General features: G+C 42.9%; 1 protein-coding gene across 5 annotated transcripts in view; it reads left to right on the top strand.

Annotated features, from left to right (window-relative positions):
- The window catches only part of riox2 (ribosomal oxygenase 2), a 31,938-nt gene extending 18,266 nt beyond the window's left edge, over positions 1-13,672 (top strand). For 3 of the 5 annotated variants that reach the window (XM_084698286.1, XM_084698289.1, XM_084698290.1), the window contains 10 exons: positions 2,901-3,330; positions 3,643-3,762; positions 3,985-4,113; positions 4,443-4,546; positions 4,788-4,890; positions 11,648-11,816; positions 11,920-12,008; positions 12,091-12,216; positions 12,406-12,628; positions 13,208-13,672. In XM_084698286.1, coding sequence (XP_084554412.1) covers positions 2,901-3,330; positions 3,643-3,762; positions 3,985-4,113; positions 4,443-4,546; positions 4,788-4,890; positions 11,648-11,816; positions 11,920-12,008; positions 12,091-12,216; positions 12,406-12,564 — 1,429 coding nt within the window. In that variant the 3' untranslated portion in view covers positions 12,565-12,628; positions 13,208-13,672. Of the gene's footprint in view, positions 1-2,900; positions 3,331-3,642; positions 3,763-3,984; positions 4,114-4,442; positions 4,547-4,787; positions 4,891-11,647; positions 11,817-11,919; positions 12,009-12,090; positions 12,217-12,405; positions 12,629-12,964; positions 12,996-13,207 lie in introns of all 5 variants that reach the window. The other 2 variants (XM_084698287.1, XM_084698288.1) reach the window with 2 other exon arrangements.
- Positions 13,673-14,190: the final 518 nt, after the last annotated feature.

The following is a 14,190-nucleotide window of genomic DNA, read 5'->3' as shown; positions in this document are numbered from 1 at the left end:
ATACTTAAGCAGTCAAACTAAAAACACGAAGCAAATAGAACAACATATAGGCAGTGCACGTATAGCTAATACTACAGTACTAATAGTATTCATTTTTGTAAAGTTCATGTATCTGCTTCTTGATCGGACAACATTCTGACAGTCTTCTGCAATGCCTTAGCTCCAGCTCACAAGCTAGCGACTGGTTGTCGCAAAGTATGACATGTACAGCTAGTTGCAAGCATGCACGAGTTTCGGAGGTAGGAACAAGTTTCTGTGCAAGACCGGACGAGACGGTCTGGAAAGATGGCGCGGTCCATTTGGTGCTCTCGCTTGCCTCACTGCGCCACTGAGCACTTTTCATAGAAATGAATGGGGATGCCATCTTGGAAGACAGAAGTAGCTGTCTCTAGTTATTTTAGGCCTAACTCTATGGTCTCCACACACACAGAGCGGACATCGACAGGTGAAAAGAAGGTGTGAACTCACTGTGTGTTCAGTTTCGTGACATCTACAGTCAGCTAGTTAGGAAGAACAAGTAAAAATGGACTCGGTTTCAAAGCCGCAATCTTCAGCTCCGGTGTGGGAACATTTTGTCTTTAAGCCGAATGAGATGAGAGCCAATTAACGTGAACGAGTCGGTATGTCAACTTTGTTTAAAACAAGTGGAAACGAAAAGAGGCAACTAACCTAACATCTCACCTAGCAATACATAACTGTCTATCCCACCCAGAACAACAACTGCAGCTGGAGCTGGAAAGGGGTCTTCCATACAGTTGTGTTACAGATGCCTTTTCCCGACAGTGCAAATATAAACGTAACAGCGCAAAAAGGCGCACACTCACGGATAGCGTAACTCGCTATATAGCCAACGAGATGCAGCCATGAAACACGTTTAAAAAAACCAGCATTTACAAATATGCTGCAAAACATTTGACAAACACAGGGCTGCCAACTCTCACGCATTGGCCGTGAGAAACGCGTTTCAACCATTTTACTTGTATATCTCAAGCTGAAAAGACAATGCCAACCAAGTAGCCCTGTTAATGTTGTAGGCTAAGCAATAAGGTATGATGGAGTGAAGTAAACATATAATATATCACACAAGAAAAAGTAGTTATCGTGACAGCCCTAATGAGTAGGCTAAATGCCTGAAAATATCACGAGAAGGAAAAAACGTTAATTATAATTACGTTTAAGTCATAGAGATTAGGTCCAGTTTTACACTGGTCTGCCAAATGCATTTGTTTTAATTCAACTATGAGGCTGCTCCCTCTTGCAGGAGAAATGAGAAGACAACTATTTCATTCTACTCTTCACTCTTTGTATTTTGAGTTGTAAATGAGCAGAAAAAAAAATGCTTTTAAATATATGTAATATTTATAAATAATAAGTAGGCTATGCATTTTATATATATCCCACAGAAATATCAGTTGTAAAAATGTCAAAAAAACCGGACCCCTTTGCAACCGACACAAGCAAGCACACCCTACAATTTGCCCAGAAATTGTACCCTCTCTGGTTCCTTAAGAACCCCCTTTGAAACAAGCGAACCCCCTTTGAAACAAGCTACTGTAACAACGTTGTCACCGACAGTATATCAGACGGAATCGCGATTCAAACAGTACCGTCTGCTAAAAATATGCCCTCATAAACGTAAATAAGTTTGACACAGGAGTTGTCTATGTAGTCCAAATATTGACTGATCCTTAGGGGGGCAAAAATAATAATAGTAATATATATGTGAGAGAACAATGGTTGTGCTCGTTGAAGGCATGAGCACACCCAATAAATATATATGTGAGATGAAGTGGAAAGCTCAGAAGTTCTTTAGGTAGGAGTGGATCAAAAAAGTAAAGTCAACCCACAGGGTCTTTTTCTCAAGTCGAAAGAGGTGGCTTGATGGTCTTTATTCCAGCAGATAGGCAAGTACAGGCAACACACTGGTACAGAACGAAAAGCACCCAACTCTCCCCAACACCTGGTAATATAGGCAGTATATTTAGCCCACACCCCTTGTCCCAAGAGATATGATTGTGCAATATGGAACCTTCTAGAAGCTTCTTCAAGATTAAGTCACCCATACCTTTCTCCGCACGCAGCCTCAACCTTGGCTTTGGGGCTAAACTCACCCCTCAAACAGTGTCCTGAAGTAGCATGTTCCCCAAAAAGTCCCCACTTTCCCTGACCCTCAACTATGTTGTTCTCGCTCAGACCTTCCTTTCCTTACTCAGCCCCCTCCCCACTTGAAGTCACTCTGACATGCTTGTGTCCCGCTCCCACCCTTGAAAGTTAGTAGCTCCTTAGTTTCTACTGAGAACAGCTGGAAACACTCAGCAACCATAGCAACCCCTACTCCCTTGCCTCTTCCTGGTCCAACCTAAACTGTTAGCAGAGTGTTCCCATAACAAGATAAGCACACACAGAAGAGATCCTTCTGTATGAGACAGCCTAGCCACGCACCCTCGGCCCCCCTCCTGCCTTCCATGGCAGACCCTAATGTCTGCAGTTACATTCCATCCAGCTCAAACAGGCCTTCTCCTAACATAGGTTAAAGGTGACTCCATCTATCCTTAATACACTGCCACACAATAATCAGCCCACCACGACAAAGATAACAATGGTTGTGCTCGCCGAAGGCGTGAGCACACCCAACTATACATTGAAGAACAAGTTACCTTGTCAAAAAGGGAATTTAGCTTCTACTCACTGGTAGCTTGTAGCTAACGCATTTTACAGTACCCTGGCTGTAACAACACATTGTATCTTGGTTCCTCTACCATATTATAGTAAACAGTGTCATAGTCTAAACATGGGTTGTCTAATTGTTATGCTACCAGATAACCGTTAATTTCTCAGTCTACACTTTAATTCTGGATGCAAAAACAACCTAAGTAGCTGGATCACTTCTCCTTTTTCAGCCTGAAAATGCCAAAGAAAGGGAGACCAGCAGCCTCCAACAAGGACGTCCCCAGCAAACAGAGAAAGACTGTCTCCAACGGTGTATCGTCCGCCCTGCGCTTTGACACCCCGTCCAGTCTGTTCCAGAGCTTGATCTCACCTCTGAGTCAGGATGAGTTCTTTCGGGATTACTGGGAGAAGAAGCCTCTCCATTTGCAGAGAGCTGACCCAGCCCTGGCGTCCTACAACCAGTCTCTGTTCCAGCTCTCAGACCTGAAGGAGCTTTCTTCCCTGGGGCTGGAGTATGCCCGGGACCTAAACGTTTGTCGTTGTGTCCAGGGACAGAAAAAAGTGCTGAACAAGACGGGTCGTGTCAACTACAGTCAGCTGAGGAAGGATTTTGACCAGAAGAGAGCAACCATCCAGTTCCACCAGCCGCAAAGGTTCAAAGTAAGGTGATGGATTTTGAATACGATGAAGAAGCAAGTTCTAAAAACTGTAGTGGTAGCTTATCTGTATTTATTTTCTTTCTCAATACAGAGCTAATCTATAGATAGTTTGGTGTCTTATTGCATGAGCCAGTTATTTATTCTTGCCTGCGACACTCAATTCAAATGTGTGGGTGTAAGGGTCTCAGCAAACCACTTGGAGGCAGTAAAGTACAAATGTTGCACACACCAGCATGCCGAGAGTAGAAAATTCGAAGAGTTATTCCCCAGTCCGTGGAGGATGTGGATTTCAAGTGGTGGTGTCTGTGTTCAGGATGAACTATGGCACATTCAGGAGAAGCTGGAGTGTTTCTTTGGTGCTCTGGTGGGCTCAAACGTTTACATCACCCCCCAGGAGTCCCAGGGACTACCTCCCCACTACGACGATGTTGAGGTACAACATTCCACTGATCAAATAACAACCAGCAACAATTCAATTCAAATTGAAGAGATTCAACACTACACTGACCAAATGTTATTTAATCTTCATTGCACATATCCATACAGAATTAACTGAGACTGGGCCAAAGTACTGTTTAACACACTGGTTTCAGATGTTTAAGGACACGAGTCTTGGGATTTTTTTCCATTCGTGCATATGTCTTTTCCCCTTAAGGTGTTCATCCTGCAGCTGGAGGGGGAGAAGCACTGGCGTCTCTACAGTCCCACTGTGCCCCTGGCGAGGGAGTACAGCCTGGTGCCAGAGGATTGCATCGGCATGCCCACCCACGACATCATCCTCAAGGTACTGCACAACCCTGAGGTACAGGTGGAACCCAGATCGCTGACTGAGTTTAATATTAACAGTTTAATAGTTTTTAGGAGCAGCTAGCATCTCAATAGCTCACTTTCTCGGTCTGTTGGATGGTTTGTTCATAAAAATGGCATGCACATATGTTGTTGCAGCTATTGCAAATTCTTGTTGATACCCTGCATGTTTTGATTGCTGTGAATGAAATACAAGCCATGTGCAAGACATGAAAGTCATGTTGAGCTATAGGTCCGTCCAATATATGACTGGGACTAACCGTCATGCAGGCAACTGAACAAATGGTTTGGTCTTTCTGTATACAGGCTGGTGATCTTCTGTACTTCCCCAGAGGAACCATTCATCAGGCTGACACCCCCGTTGGAGTGGAACATTCCACCCATCTAACCCTCAGCACCTATCAGAACTCGTACGTAATGCCAGCTGCTGCTGTTGCTAAAAGCTGAATTCATCCCAGCCTCCCCTGGATGTGCCCCTCTCCAGTTATCCCACAGCAAAGTCTTGTAAAATCTCAAGTCAGGGAGAAACAATAAAGTTGTCATTTTTCCAGTAGCCCCATTGGTATGCCTCTTTAATGCTCTGAAATGACACCTTGCCATTCATCAAAATCGGCCCCTGTTATTGACTTAAGATCTCATATCTTCCCCCAGGTCATGGGGAGACTTCCTGCTGGATGTGTTTCCCAGCTTCCTGTTTGACTCCATGAAGAGAGATGTGAGCCTGCGAGAGGGCATGTCCCGCAGACTGTTACTGGTGAGCCCTGACTCCACAGTGGCAGGGATAGCGTGGACTTAGCTTCTATTCTTTAACTCATACTCCCAGCATTCACAGTAACCACACCTTATAAACTGTTTTTCTTCTGTGTTCTTAAAAAAAATCGGAAAGTAAAAAATGATCACTTCTTAAGGCATATTGACTGTTATAACTATGTATCACCCTGTGATCTGCGACGTTGACCCCTTCATCCTCTGCCAGGAACCTCGGGGCAGGGGCGGACGGGGGGGAAAAAGTGGCCCGGGAGTTAGACCGTCAGACCGGCCCACTCAATACAAGGCGCGCGGCCCACTCAGTACACGGCGCGTTGCCCACTCAATGCATCGCACGTATCGACCAGTCAGTGGCCTACCTGGAAAAATACCCATACAGTTAACATTATTTTGGATAACAAAGAAATTGCATCATATATATCTTACGTTGAACGTCCGAAGTCCATAAGAACACATTTCAGAAGACACTTAAGAACATTTTCAAAAAATATGCACCATGAGTGTGAATACAGATCGCGAGGAGGAGTATAAAAGTCTGTCAGTGATTTTAGACTACTAATGGTCTTAGAGCAAATTATATGTGTTCAAACTGTGTAATATAGAAAATACTTGGAAGTGCCGGCGATGTCAGATGGCCGGTTGGTGATGGAAATGGGCCGGTATTTTGGTCTATCCCAACCCCGTCGGCCCACCAGGGATTCCCCCGTTATCCCCGATGGCCAGTCCGCCCCTGCCTCGGGGTTACCATGGATGACAAGCTCTCCCTCACAGCCCACATTGCTGCAGTCTCCCGGTCGTGTAGATTCACCCTCTACAACATTGGGAAGTTCAGGAGATACCTATCTGAGCATTCCACCCAGCTGCTAGTCCAAGCACTTGTCCTCTCCAAGTTGGACTACTGCAACTCGCTGCTTGCCGGTCTCCCAGCATGCACAACCCGACCTCTATAGGGGAGTCAGAATTCATTGTCTTTAATGCTCCCATGTTACCCCGCTCCTCATCTCCCTCCACTGGCTTCCCATCACGGCCCGTATCAAATTCAAGACCCTGGTACTGAACTTCTGAGTGGTGAACGGGACTGCACCCGACTACATCAAGTCTCTCCTACAGTCTTATACCCCCACCCACCACCTACAATCTTCTTCTGACAACTGTCTGGTGGTCACACCACTCAAGAGCGCCCGGTCTCAACACAAGCTCTTCTCCTGTCTGGCCCCCCAATGGTGGAATCAACTCCCGACCTCCATCAGAGACACTGACTGTCTCCCGACCTTCAAGAAAAGGCTCAATACGCACTTGTTTTCCGGGAGTACAACGGTACCTAGGAATGATTGGCTGGACCTGATGTTAGTTTCCTCCAGGATCACAATGACTTATTTAGAGACGTGTTGCTCTTGTTGGTTAGTTGTAACTGATTTATAATTATTGTACTCGCTGTGAAATATATTATTGGGGTGTGCTTGCCTTCGGCGAGCACAAACCATTGTAATCTCACATATATATTTATTTATTATTGTGAGAATGCTGTTACGCATTCTCACTATTGCTTTTCAACTTCTCAGTTCTTCCGCCGTTTTTTGGCCTTTAACTAGTCCTGCATACTTTCATGGATTCTTACAATTTTTGTATCAAAAGCTTGATACAAAGCTTTTCAGCTTTGAGCCTTGAAGCGAGAGCAGCCTTTCAAATTCTCTCACTAACTTCAATGGAGAGGTGGGTAAAATTCGTCAGAGAATTTCGAAAGTAGACGTGTTTTTAAAATGCCGGTAGAGTAGTATTTCTGACCGCACAGACATATTAAGGACATGTCTGGTTTCGGGAGAGACTTGGGTCTCGGAAAATATCCACATTTTTGGGATTGGACGTATAGTTTTGCGTCTAGGTTAACTTGTTTGAGGTGTGGATTCCAGCTAAATTTGTGATTCTCTCTCCCCAGCTTGTTAGCGATCACAGCTGCGCCATCACCGTGGCAACCAAACAGACACGCACCATGAAAGCAGAATTGGGTGACGTTATGGAAACTGCCAAAAGAGTTGTATTTCTGACCGCACAGACACATAAAGGAAATTAATGGTTTCGGCAGAGTCTTGGGTCTCGGAAAATATCCTTATTTTTTGGATTGGACGTACAGTTTTGCGTCTAGGTTAACTTGTTTGAGGTGTGGATTCTGGCTACATCTCTCATAATCGAGCTAGCGCGATGGCTCTCTCCATAACTTAAAACGGTTCTACTTTTTTTCCACAATTGACCAAATTGGCCAAACAAGGTATGTACATTGATCTTAAAGTGTACATAATCTAGCAGGATCGTTTTTATTTTAGCAAGTTTTAGAGAAATATGCAAAAATCGAGGCGCGACTGTCATAGCTGACCGTCACAAACAGCCAAACCAGGGCTGGGGTACAGTAGCTTAGCTACTGTAAGTGTTTGCTGCAGCTGGCGTTAATCCTACGAACAAACGCTTCGTAACTGGAAAGCTTTTACTTTTAATTGACGATATTGAACAAAGATGTAAAGTAACTTGTCTTTACTCTAAATATCTTCTCCGTTATCTTAAATTAAGTGTCTGAACAGGACTGGGTGTGTAGGCACGCATGATTAGTTTCTCCTCCGTTTTGAGATTCTAGGTTAGAAATGTTGCCAGTCTGTTGCCAATGACCAGCGGTTGCTACGTTTTTCCAGCAAGTTCCAGTCATTCCAGTGTTGTCCTCTTACCTTCAAATTCGTTCAACCCAGACTTGAGCAACTGGTTTTCTGCTCAATTTTCACATTTTCCTGCAGCTCATCTTTCTGAAATGTTCCCCTTTTTGTTTTGCATTTTTCTTCTTTTCTTCCGTTTTCTGCCTTCCTCTTGCTCCAGGTCCTTTCAAAAATACCTTTCACAGCAGTATCTTCCAACTGCCAGTACTTTTGCATTTTTTCCCTCTTTTCTGTACTTTTCTGCCTTCATCTTGCTGCAGGTCCTTTCTAACATACATTTCAGACCTTTTGAAACTCCAGCAATTTTTTTTTTGCTAAATGTTCACATTTTTATGCACTGTTTCTCTTCTTTCTGATTTTTTTCACTTTGTTTAGCATTTTTCTTCTCTTTTCTGTAGTTTTATGCCTTCGTCCAGCTCCAGGCCCTATTTAAAATACCTTTCGGTCGCTTTGAAGCTTCAGCTTATAACTTTCTGAAAATGTTCACAATTTTCAGCTTTTTTAGCATGGTCAGCTATCCCCATTCAGGTTTTCAGCATTCTCACTGCTGTTTCGCAGGAACAGCCTTTTCTTATTATTATTATTTATTTTTGCCCCCCTAAGGCCCAGTCAATATTTGGACTACATAGACAACGTCGATGTCAAAAAGTTTGTCTTGCTAGCGATTGAGTTGCTTGTATTTATTTGGATTTACGTTCCGTTGCACAGTTTAGGAGGTTACAACGTTTCTGTGGGGACAAAGTGCCTTTTGTCGACGAAGGTTAACCTGTGCTAGCTACGTCACCACGTCAACACACGTTAGCAACGACGCATGGATACAACGTGATATATTTTCTAGCTGCAAATTGGAGCTTGGATTACGAGTGAAAAATACCACCCCCAAAAATCACAACCATTTGGCTTTGTAGAGAAAGCGATTTCGAGTGGAACTGCAATCTCGCATTTTTGATTTAGGTTGTGACAGTCTTTGAAATTTGAGCGAGTGCAGGTCGCCCGTGAGACCGCCCCGTCTTTAGGGCAGCAGCCATGCTAGAAAGGGTCATAGTAGTATTTTTTGTAGCTAATTTTATCGTTCAATTTTACACGAAAAAACAGAAAGAGGGAAATGTTATGACTATTGTGAAAACATCCAGGTGGTGAGATTTTAATATAGGTTGCTATAAAAACGTGGATTTGTGCCTGTCAGCCTCCATTGACGATTGCGGAAGCAATGTTGTCAACAGTGTTGACACTCAGTCAACTGTCGATCTGCGTCTGGTGAGTATTTTCTTAATTTCGTACCAGGGTCAATTCTACTTCTAAATGGACAGCAGCGTTTTAAAGATATGGCGATTGCGAAGACAGCCAGCGGGTCAGCATAGTTTGTTATTTGCTTAAAACTTGGAATTTGAGAGACTGCGTCTTGTTTTGACGTTAGCCACAGTCACAGACTTGGCTCGCCCACTGGCAGTGTAGTAGGCTACAGTACTGTCTTCAATGCCACAGCTATGGCTAAACTTTATCATGTCTTATTTAGGGATGGGCGTGGTTAATCGAATATCCGGATATCCTAATGTAAGTTAGTATTCGAATACTTTTTTCGAATACTTATGAGCGTAGTTTGATTTAAAAAAAAAAGTTTTTATTGAAAAACCGTCGCGTCATGTTGTGAATTCTAATAGTTGTGACGTTAGAAAATGATGAAAACCATCAAAAAAGGTAGGCTACGCCTGCGTTCTGCTGCGAGTCTCCTTTTATTTCATTTGGCGCTACAAGAAGCATAGTGTCCTGGCTAAGCAGTACCACGCAACAACATCAGTTCCTGCAGTCTTTTCTACGCCGGCCTGCTCGTAAATCGACTCCGTACTAGCCTCTCCCCTGAGCATGTTTACATGCTAATTCTCCGGAATAAAAATGCGTATGGCTGATGCAGTTGTGGCTTATTTATTTTCTTACCAGTAGCCATGTAGAGCTAGCGTAATCGTCTGTTTATGTTTGCAATGTGTGGTGGCGCACCGTATCCTAGGATTCCGGTTCCAAGTTAATATCCAAGTTAATATGCAATATTTCTCTGTGTGTCTTTCGTTTTTATGGAGGATAGCCTACCCAATGTGTTTAATTTAGTCCAATGTAGCCTACTTTTTATTTCACATAATAATAGGCTAATCGCTTTTCCGCCAAATTAAGAGCCTACGTCTGAAGATGCAGCGTTTTTTCAAGTTCATTGTCTTTTCGTCATGTTAATAAATTGATCTTTCATTTGTTTTCTTTCTTTCAACCCTTATTTAATCTAATAGTTTAACAGTCCCAATTATTGCCAGAATGTGTGGTGGTTCATGTGTTTACTGTATGCTTTGTCACGTCAGGCTAATTACATAACGGAACCACATTAATAAAATAGATTATCCGGATATTCGAAAATAATTTCGGATACTATTCGAATAGTGAAATCAGTTCAAATCTCCATCCCTAGTCTTATTACACGGCTGTTCTTAATGCTGTAGAATGCTCCATTCACTTGAATGGGGCTTCCCAACGTTCTGCGGTAAACAATTTTCTGATATTTGACCGTTGCTATGCATATTTGACTACTGTCAAGGGAAGTGGCCTTTTTGCCTCGGATTCACGTCTTTCGTAGCACTCCGCAAGTAGTCCGGTAACTTTTCAACCCCAGCGTACTCTGTTGCTTAGCGACGTCAGCTGATTTGAAGCCTAAATAATGCTCAAAGTCTATGACGCTCAACGTCTTTGGCGAACTATTTCTCTGCTGATCAACAATACGAATGGTAATAAATACATTGTAAAAAGACACACTGTGTTAAGTTATTTTTGTTGGCAAGTAGCCGTGTAATAAGCGGGATAATGTATAGAACGCCGGTCATTATCGGGGAAATAAGCCCCTTCATGGCGAAACAAAACTGGCAAAAACTCCGCTTTGCGTCGTGCCCAACAACTCCCCTTACCTGTTCTAAAATCAGCGCAAACCACGGTCTCTTGGGGCTTATTGCTTAATTATCCCTTACACAAGACATGTTCTAATTTCCTGCGATTTCAAACAATCAGTGGAGTGTGGATAGCAACGGCAGCTAGCTTGCCTGTAGAAAACTGCTTTTGAATTAGCCATGTCCCCCTAAATTAATATCGATCTTATTTACGTTTTGGGGGGCTTATTTTCAGTTAGCAGACGGTACTATTTGAATCGCAATTCCATCTGAAATACTGCCAGTGACAGCGTTGTTACAGTAGCTTGTTTCAAAGGGGGTTCCTTGTTTCAAAGGGTGTTCTTAATTAATTATGCAATATGAGTAGGCTTAATGCTTGAAAATATCACTAGAAGGGAAAACGGACCCACTTGCATCTGAAGCAAGCAAGCACACCCTACAATTTCCCCAGAAATTGTACCCTCTCTAGTTGTTGCTTGCTTTTCTACAGGTACACTCTTGCACTTTTGAAGTTCATGTTGTTAAATTGTAACTTGTTTAACTACATGCTCTTATGGTTCTTGCCTTTGGCACTTAATTTCGTTTTTCACAATGTATGCTTCATGTTTTGGCTATCCGCAATGTTTGGGGCTATCTTGTGGTTATGATCAGTGACCTATGCACTTTTGTAAAGCTCTCTTGGAAGTCGCTTTAGATAAAAGCATCTGCAAAATGTAATGTATTACAATTCTGTTTGCCAACCGTCCACTTGACTTATAGTTCTAAAGGTTGCAGTGTCACCACATCTCAAATACCAAAACTTTTGTCAGAATTTTCGTGCAAATCCAAGTCAACTTTCTTCTGCAGTTTTGCGCTGTCACATTTAGTGACACAGATTACACTCTGTCTAGCGAATCACAGTGCAGAGAGAACACTGTAACGGGTCCAGACAGCATAAGCTTGTAAACATGTTTATCTCTGAAAGCATGTTGGACAGATCCATTCTAGGAAATAGACTTACTGTCAAGCGTTGACGAACACAGTCGTCACACTTCGACTGTGAGTGACTCAAGTGTGTGTGTGTGTGTGTGTGTGTTTCTCTGCGTTTTCCTCATGTTTGTATCTCTGGCACTCTTGATTGCAGGGAGCCATTGGGGCTTCTGACACTAGCGGGCGCTTACCCACCTTCCTGAGAGGCCTGGCAGATGAGATAGAGCAGGACAAACGGGAGCTGCGCTCCACCGAGATGAAAAGAGACTTTGTCACCAGCAGACTTCCCCCTTACACACTGCAGCAGGGAGACCTCTCACCAGGTGTGTGTGTGTGTGTGTGTGCGCACGTGCACAAGTATGTTTGTTTTAGATTGCCCACCATTTTGATAAGCTTCTTGCTCTGTGTGATTGTGTTGTTTCACAGCTGGAAAGATGCCTGCGCTGGAAGATACTGTGTGTCTGAGGTTCAAGGACCACATTCTGGTGACAGTGGAAGCCAGTCAAGATAGAACAGTGAGTGACGCTTCAGTCTTCTTTGGGTGATTTTCATGAAGTTTGCAAAAACTTGATCTCTTCCTACTGTGTGTGTGTGCAGGATGAGGCCACAGAGTTGGTGGTATTTGTGTTACACTCTCTGAGAAACAACAGGGAGACACACATGATGGGAGGGAGTGGTGGTGACGAGGATGACGATGTGGAGGATGACGTGTTAGACTCTCAGGTAAGACGTCACCCTCACAAGCATGCCTTCACTCCAGACTCTGGTCTCTGGCCTTGAATATGGTTATGATTGGTTATATCCCAAAGTAATAGAATGAAGTGGAATGTTTATCTTCTGAATGGTGACGTTTTTAGTAGCACACTTTGTGCTGTTTGTGTATGTTTCATTTCTCCCTCTCTCTTTCCTCAGCCCCGGGGCCTGCGCTTCCCTCTTACCCACCTCCAGGCTCTCAGTCAGCTGCAGGTGGTAGAATGCATCCCAGTGGCCCAGCTGAAGCTGCCCTCAGATGGAGACAAGGTTAACCTGGCCCTGGCCCTCTGGACAGAAAGCTTGCTGGTTGTGTGCTGACCGGCCGACTAAGCAAACCCAGCACTTGTCTCCATTAGACAATGACATCTATGAATAAATAACGGTATACTTAATATCCTGTTTTATATAATTTTGGTATCATAGAGGGGATGTTATCATGCATATGCATGAATAGCAGGGGCGTTGTTAGACATAACATTTTACTGGGGCACAGGCCCCTATTCATATCCCTTTTTTCGATCAAGCGTGCTGCGCACAATGCACTACTAGGCTATAGAAACTCCCCTTGCTTAACCCACTATACAACAGTTCAGGGATGCAAGTTTGATATCAGCTGATATCAATAGTTAATGCCATCGCACACATTGTTTTGCATTAATTTGAGCGCAAATAGGGTTGCAAAATTCCGGGAATATTCAAAGTTGGAAACTTTCCACAGGAATTAACAGGAATAAACTGGAAATGTTGGGGTAATTTAACTATTTTTACCTTGTCATGAGCAGACATGCATGCAACCATTTATAATACAACTGTTAAAAATGACATTTGACATTTTGTGAGTAGAACTTTGTTCTTTCATCGAACAACAAAAACATGAACGTTGAATAAAAACGATTGTATTTCCTATGATCACCACCGCCCAACCCATTTTTTGTGTGTGTTTTTCCCTGAATCCTTTCAGGTCTAAATGCTTTCTTCCTGGACCTCATCATGTCTGCAGTACCGCTCCTGGCCTCTACACAATTCGGCGCTCTCACACTTGCCAGGCATACGGCTGAAACGACAGCCAAAAGACATTCAAAAAGACATTCAAACGACATTCAAAAACAACAGAACATTTAATGTTTATGTTTCTGGCAGACAAGGTTCCCAACCAGCTGCATTCAGGATCCAGCTCAGCTATGCGTGCATAGTCTTGTTCTCAACAACATTTAGGTTCCCTGTTATATGCTTTTGCAAAACAACTTTGAAAATAAAAAATCCCCAAATTGCCGAGCCAAAATTCCAGTGGAAATGTGTGCCGAGTCCGACACCTAGACTTCTGTGTGCGTGCTGCAGTGCCTATTTGCCAAGCTCAGAAGAGTGCGCTGACATGGAATGTTGCATGCATTTGTTTTGATTAAACTGCTTTGATTTCACAAGCGTTGATTAGGATACTGCGTGATTTTTTTCTGGGATTATCAATCTAAATGAATTCACTGACTGATAAAGTAAATTGTTAAAACTCATAGATTTTACTGGGGCACAGCAGATTTATACTGGGGCACGTGTATGGAGCTAGAAAGCTGACAAAAGTATCTGAATTTGAATATGAAAGATCTGAAATATTTGTGTGTCGAATTTCATAAAACTGAAATATTTTGCTGTTGAATATATAATATCTGAATTATTTGTATGCCGAATTTAATAAAACGGAATTATTGTGATCCAAAAATACAAATTTTTAAAATTCTGATTGCAATAATTCTAATTCTTGAAATTCAGATTTCTGAAATTCAGATTCTTGAAATTCAGGTTGCTGAAATTCAAATTGCGGAAATTCAGATTGCGGAAATTCAGATTCAGATTTTGTCATAACTAGGCCAAAGGTGAAACAGCTTGCTTTCACAGGAAAAAGTAGACGATTTCAGAACGACCGAACTTTACCTCAGAACAAACTGAGTT

This window comes from Hypomesus nipponensis, chromosome 5 (genome assembly GCF_054491055.1).
Source record: "Hypomesus nipponensis isolate SF chromosome 5, ASM5449105v1, whole genome shotgun sequence".
NCBI lineage: Eukaryota > Metazoa > Chordata > Actinopteri > Osmeriformes > Osmeridae > Hypomesus > Hypomesus nipponensis.
The sequence above is the reverse complement of the archived record's forward strand: the minus strand, read 5'-3'. Positions and strand labels throughout refer to the sequence as shown.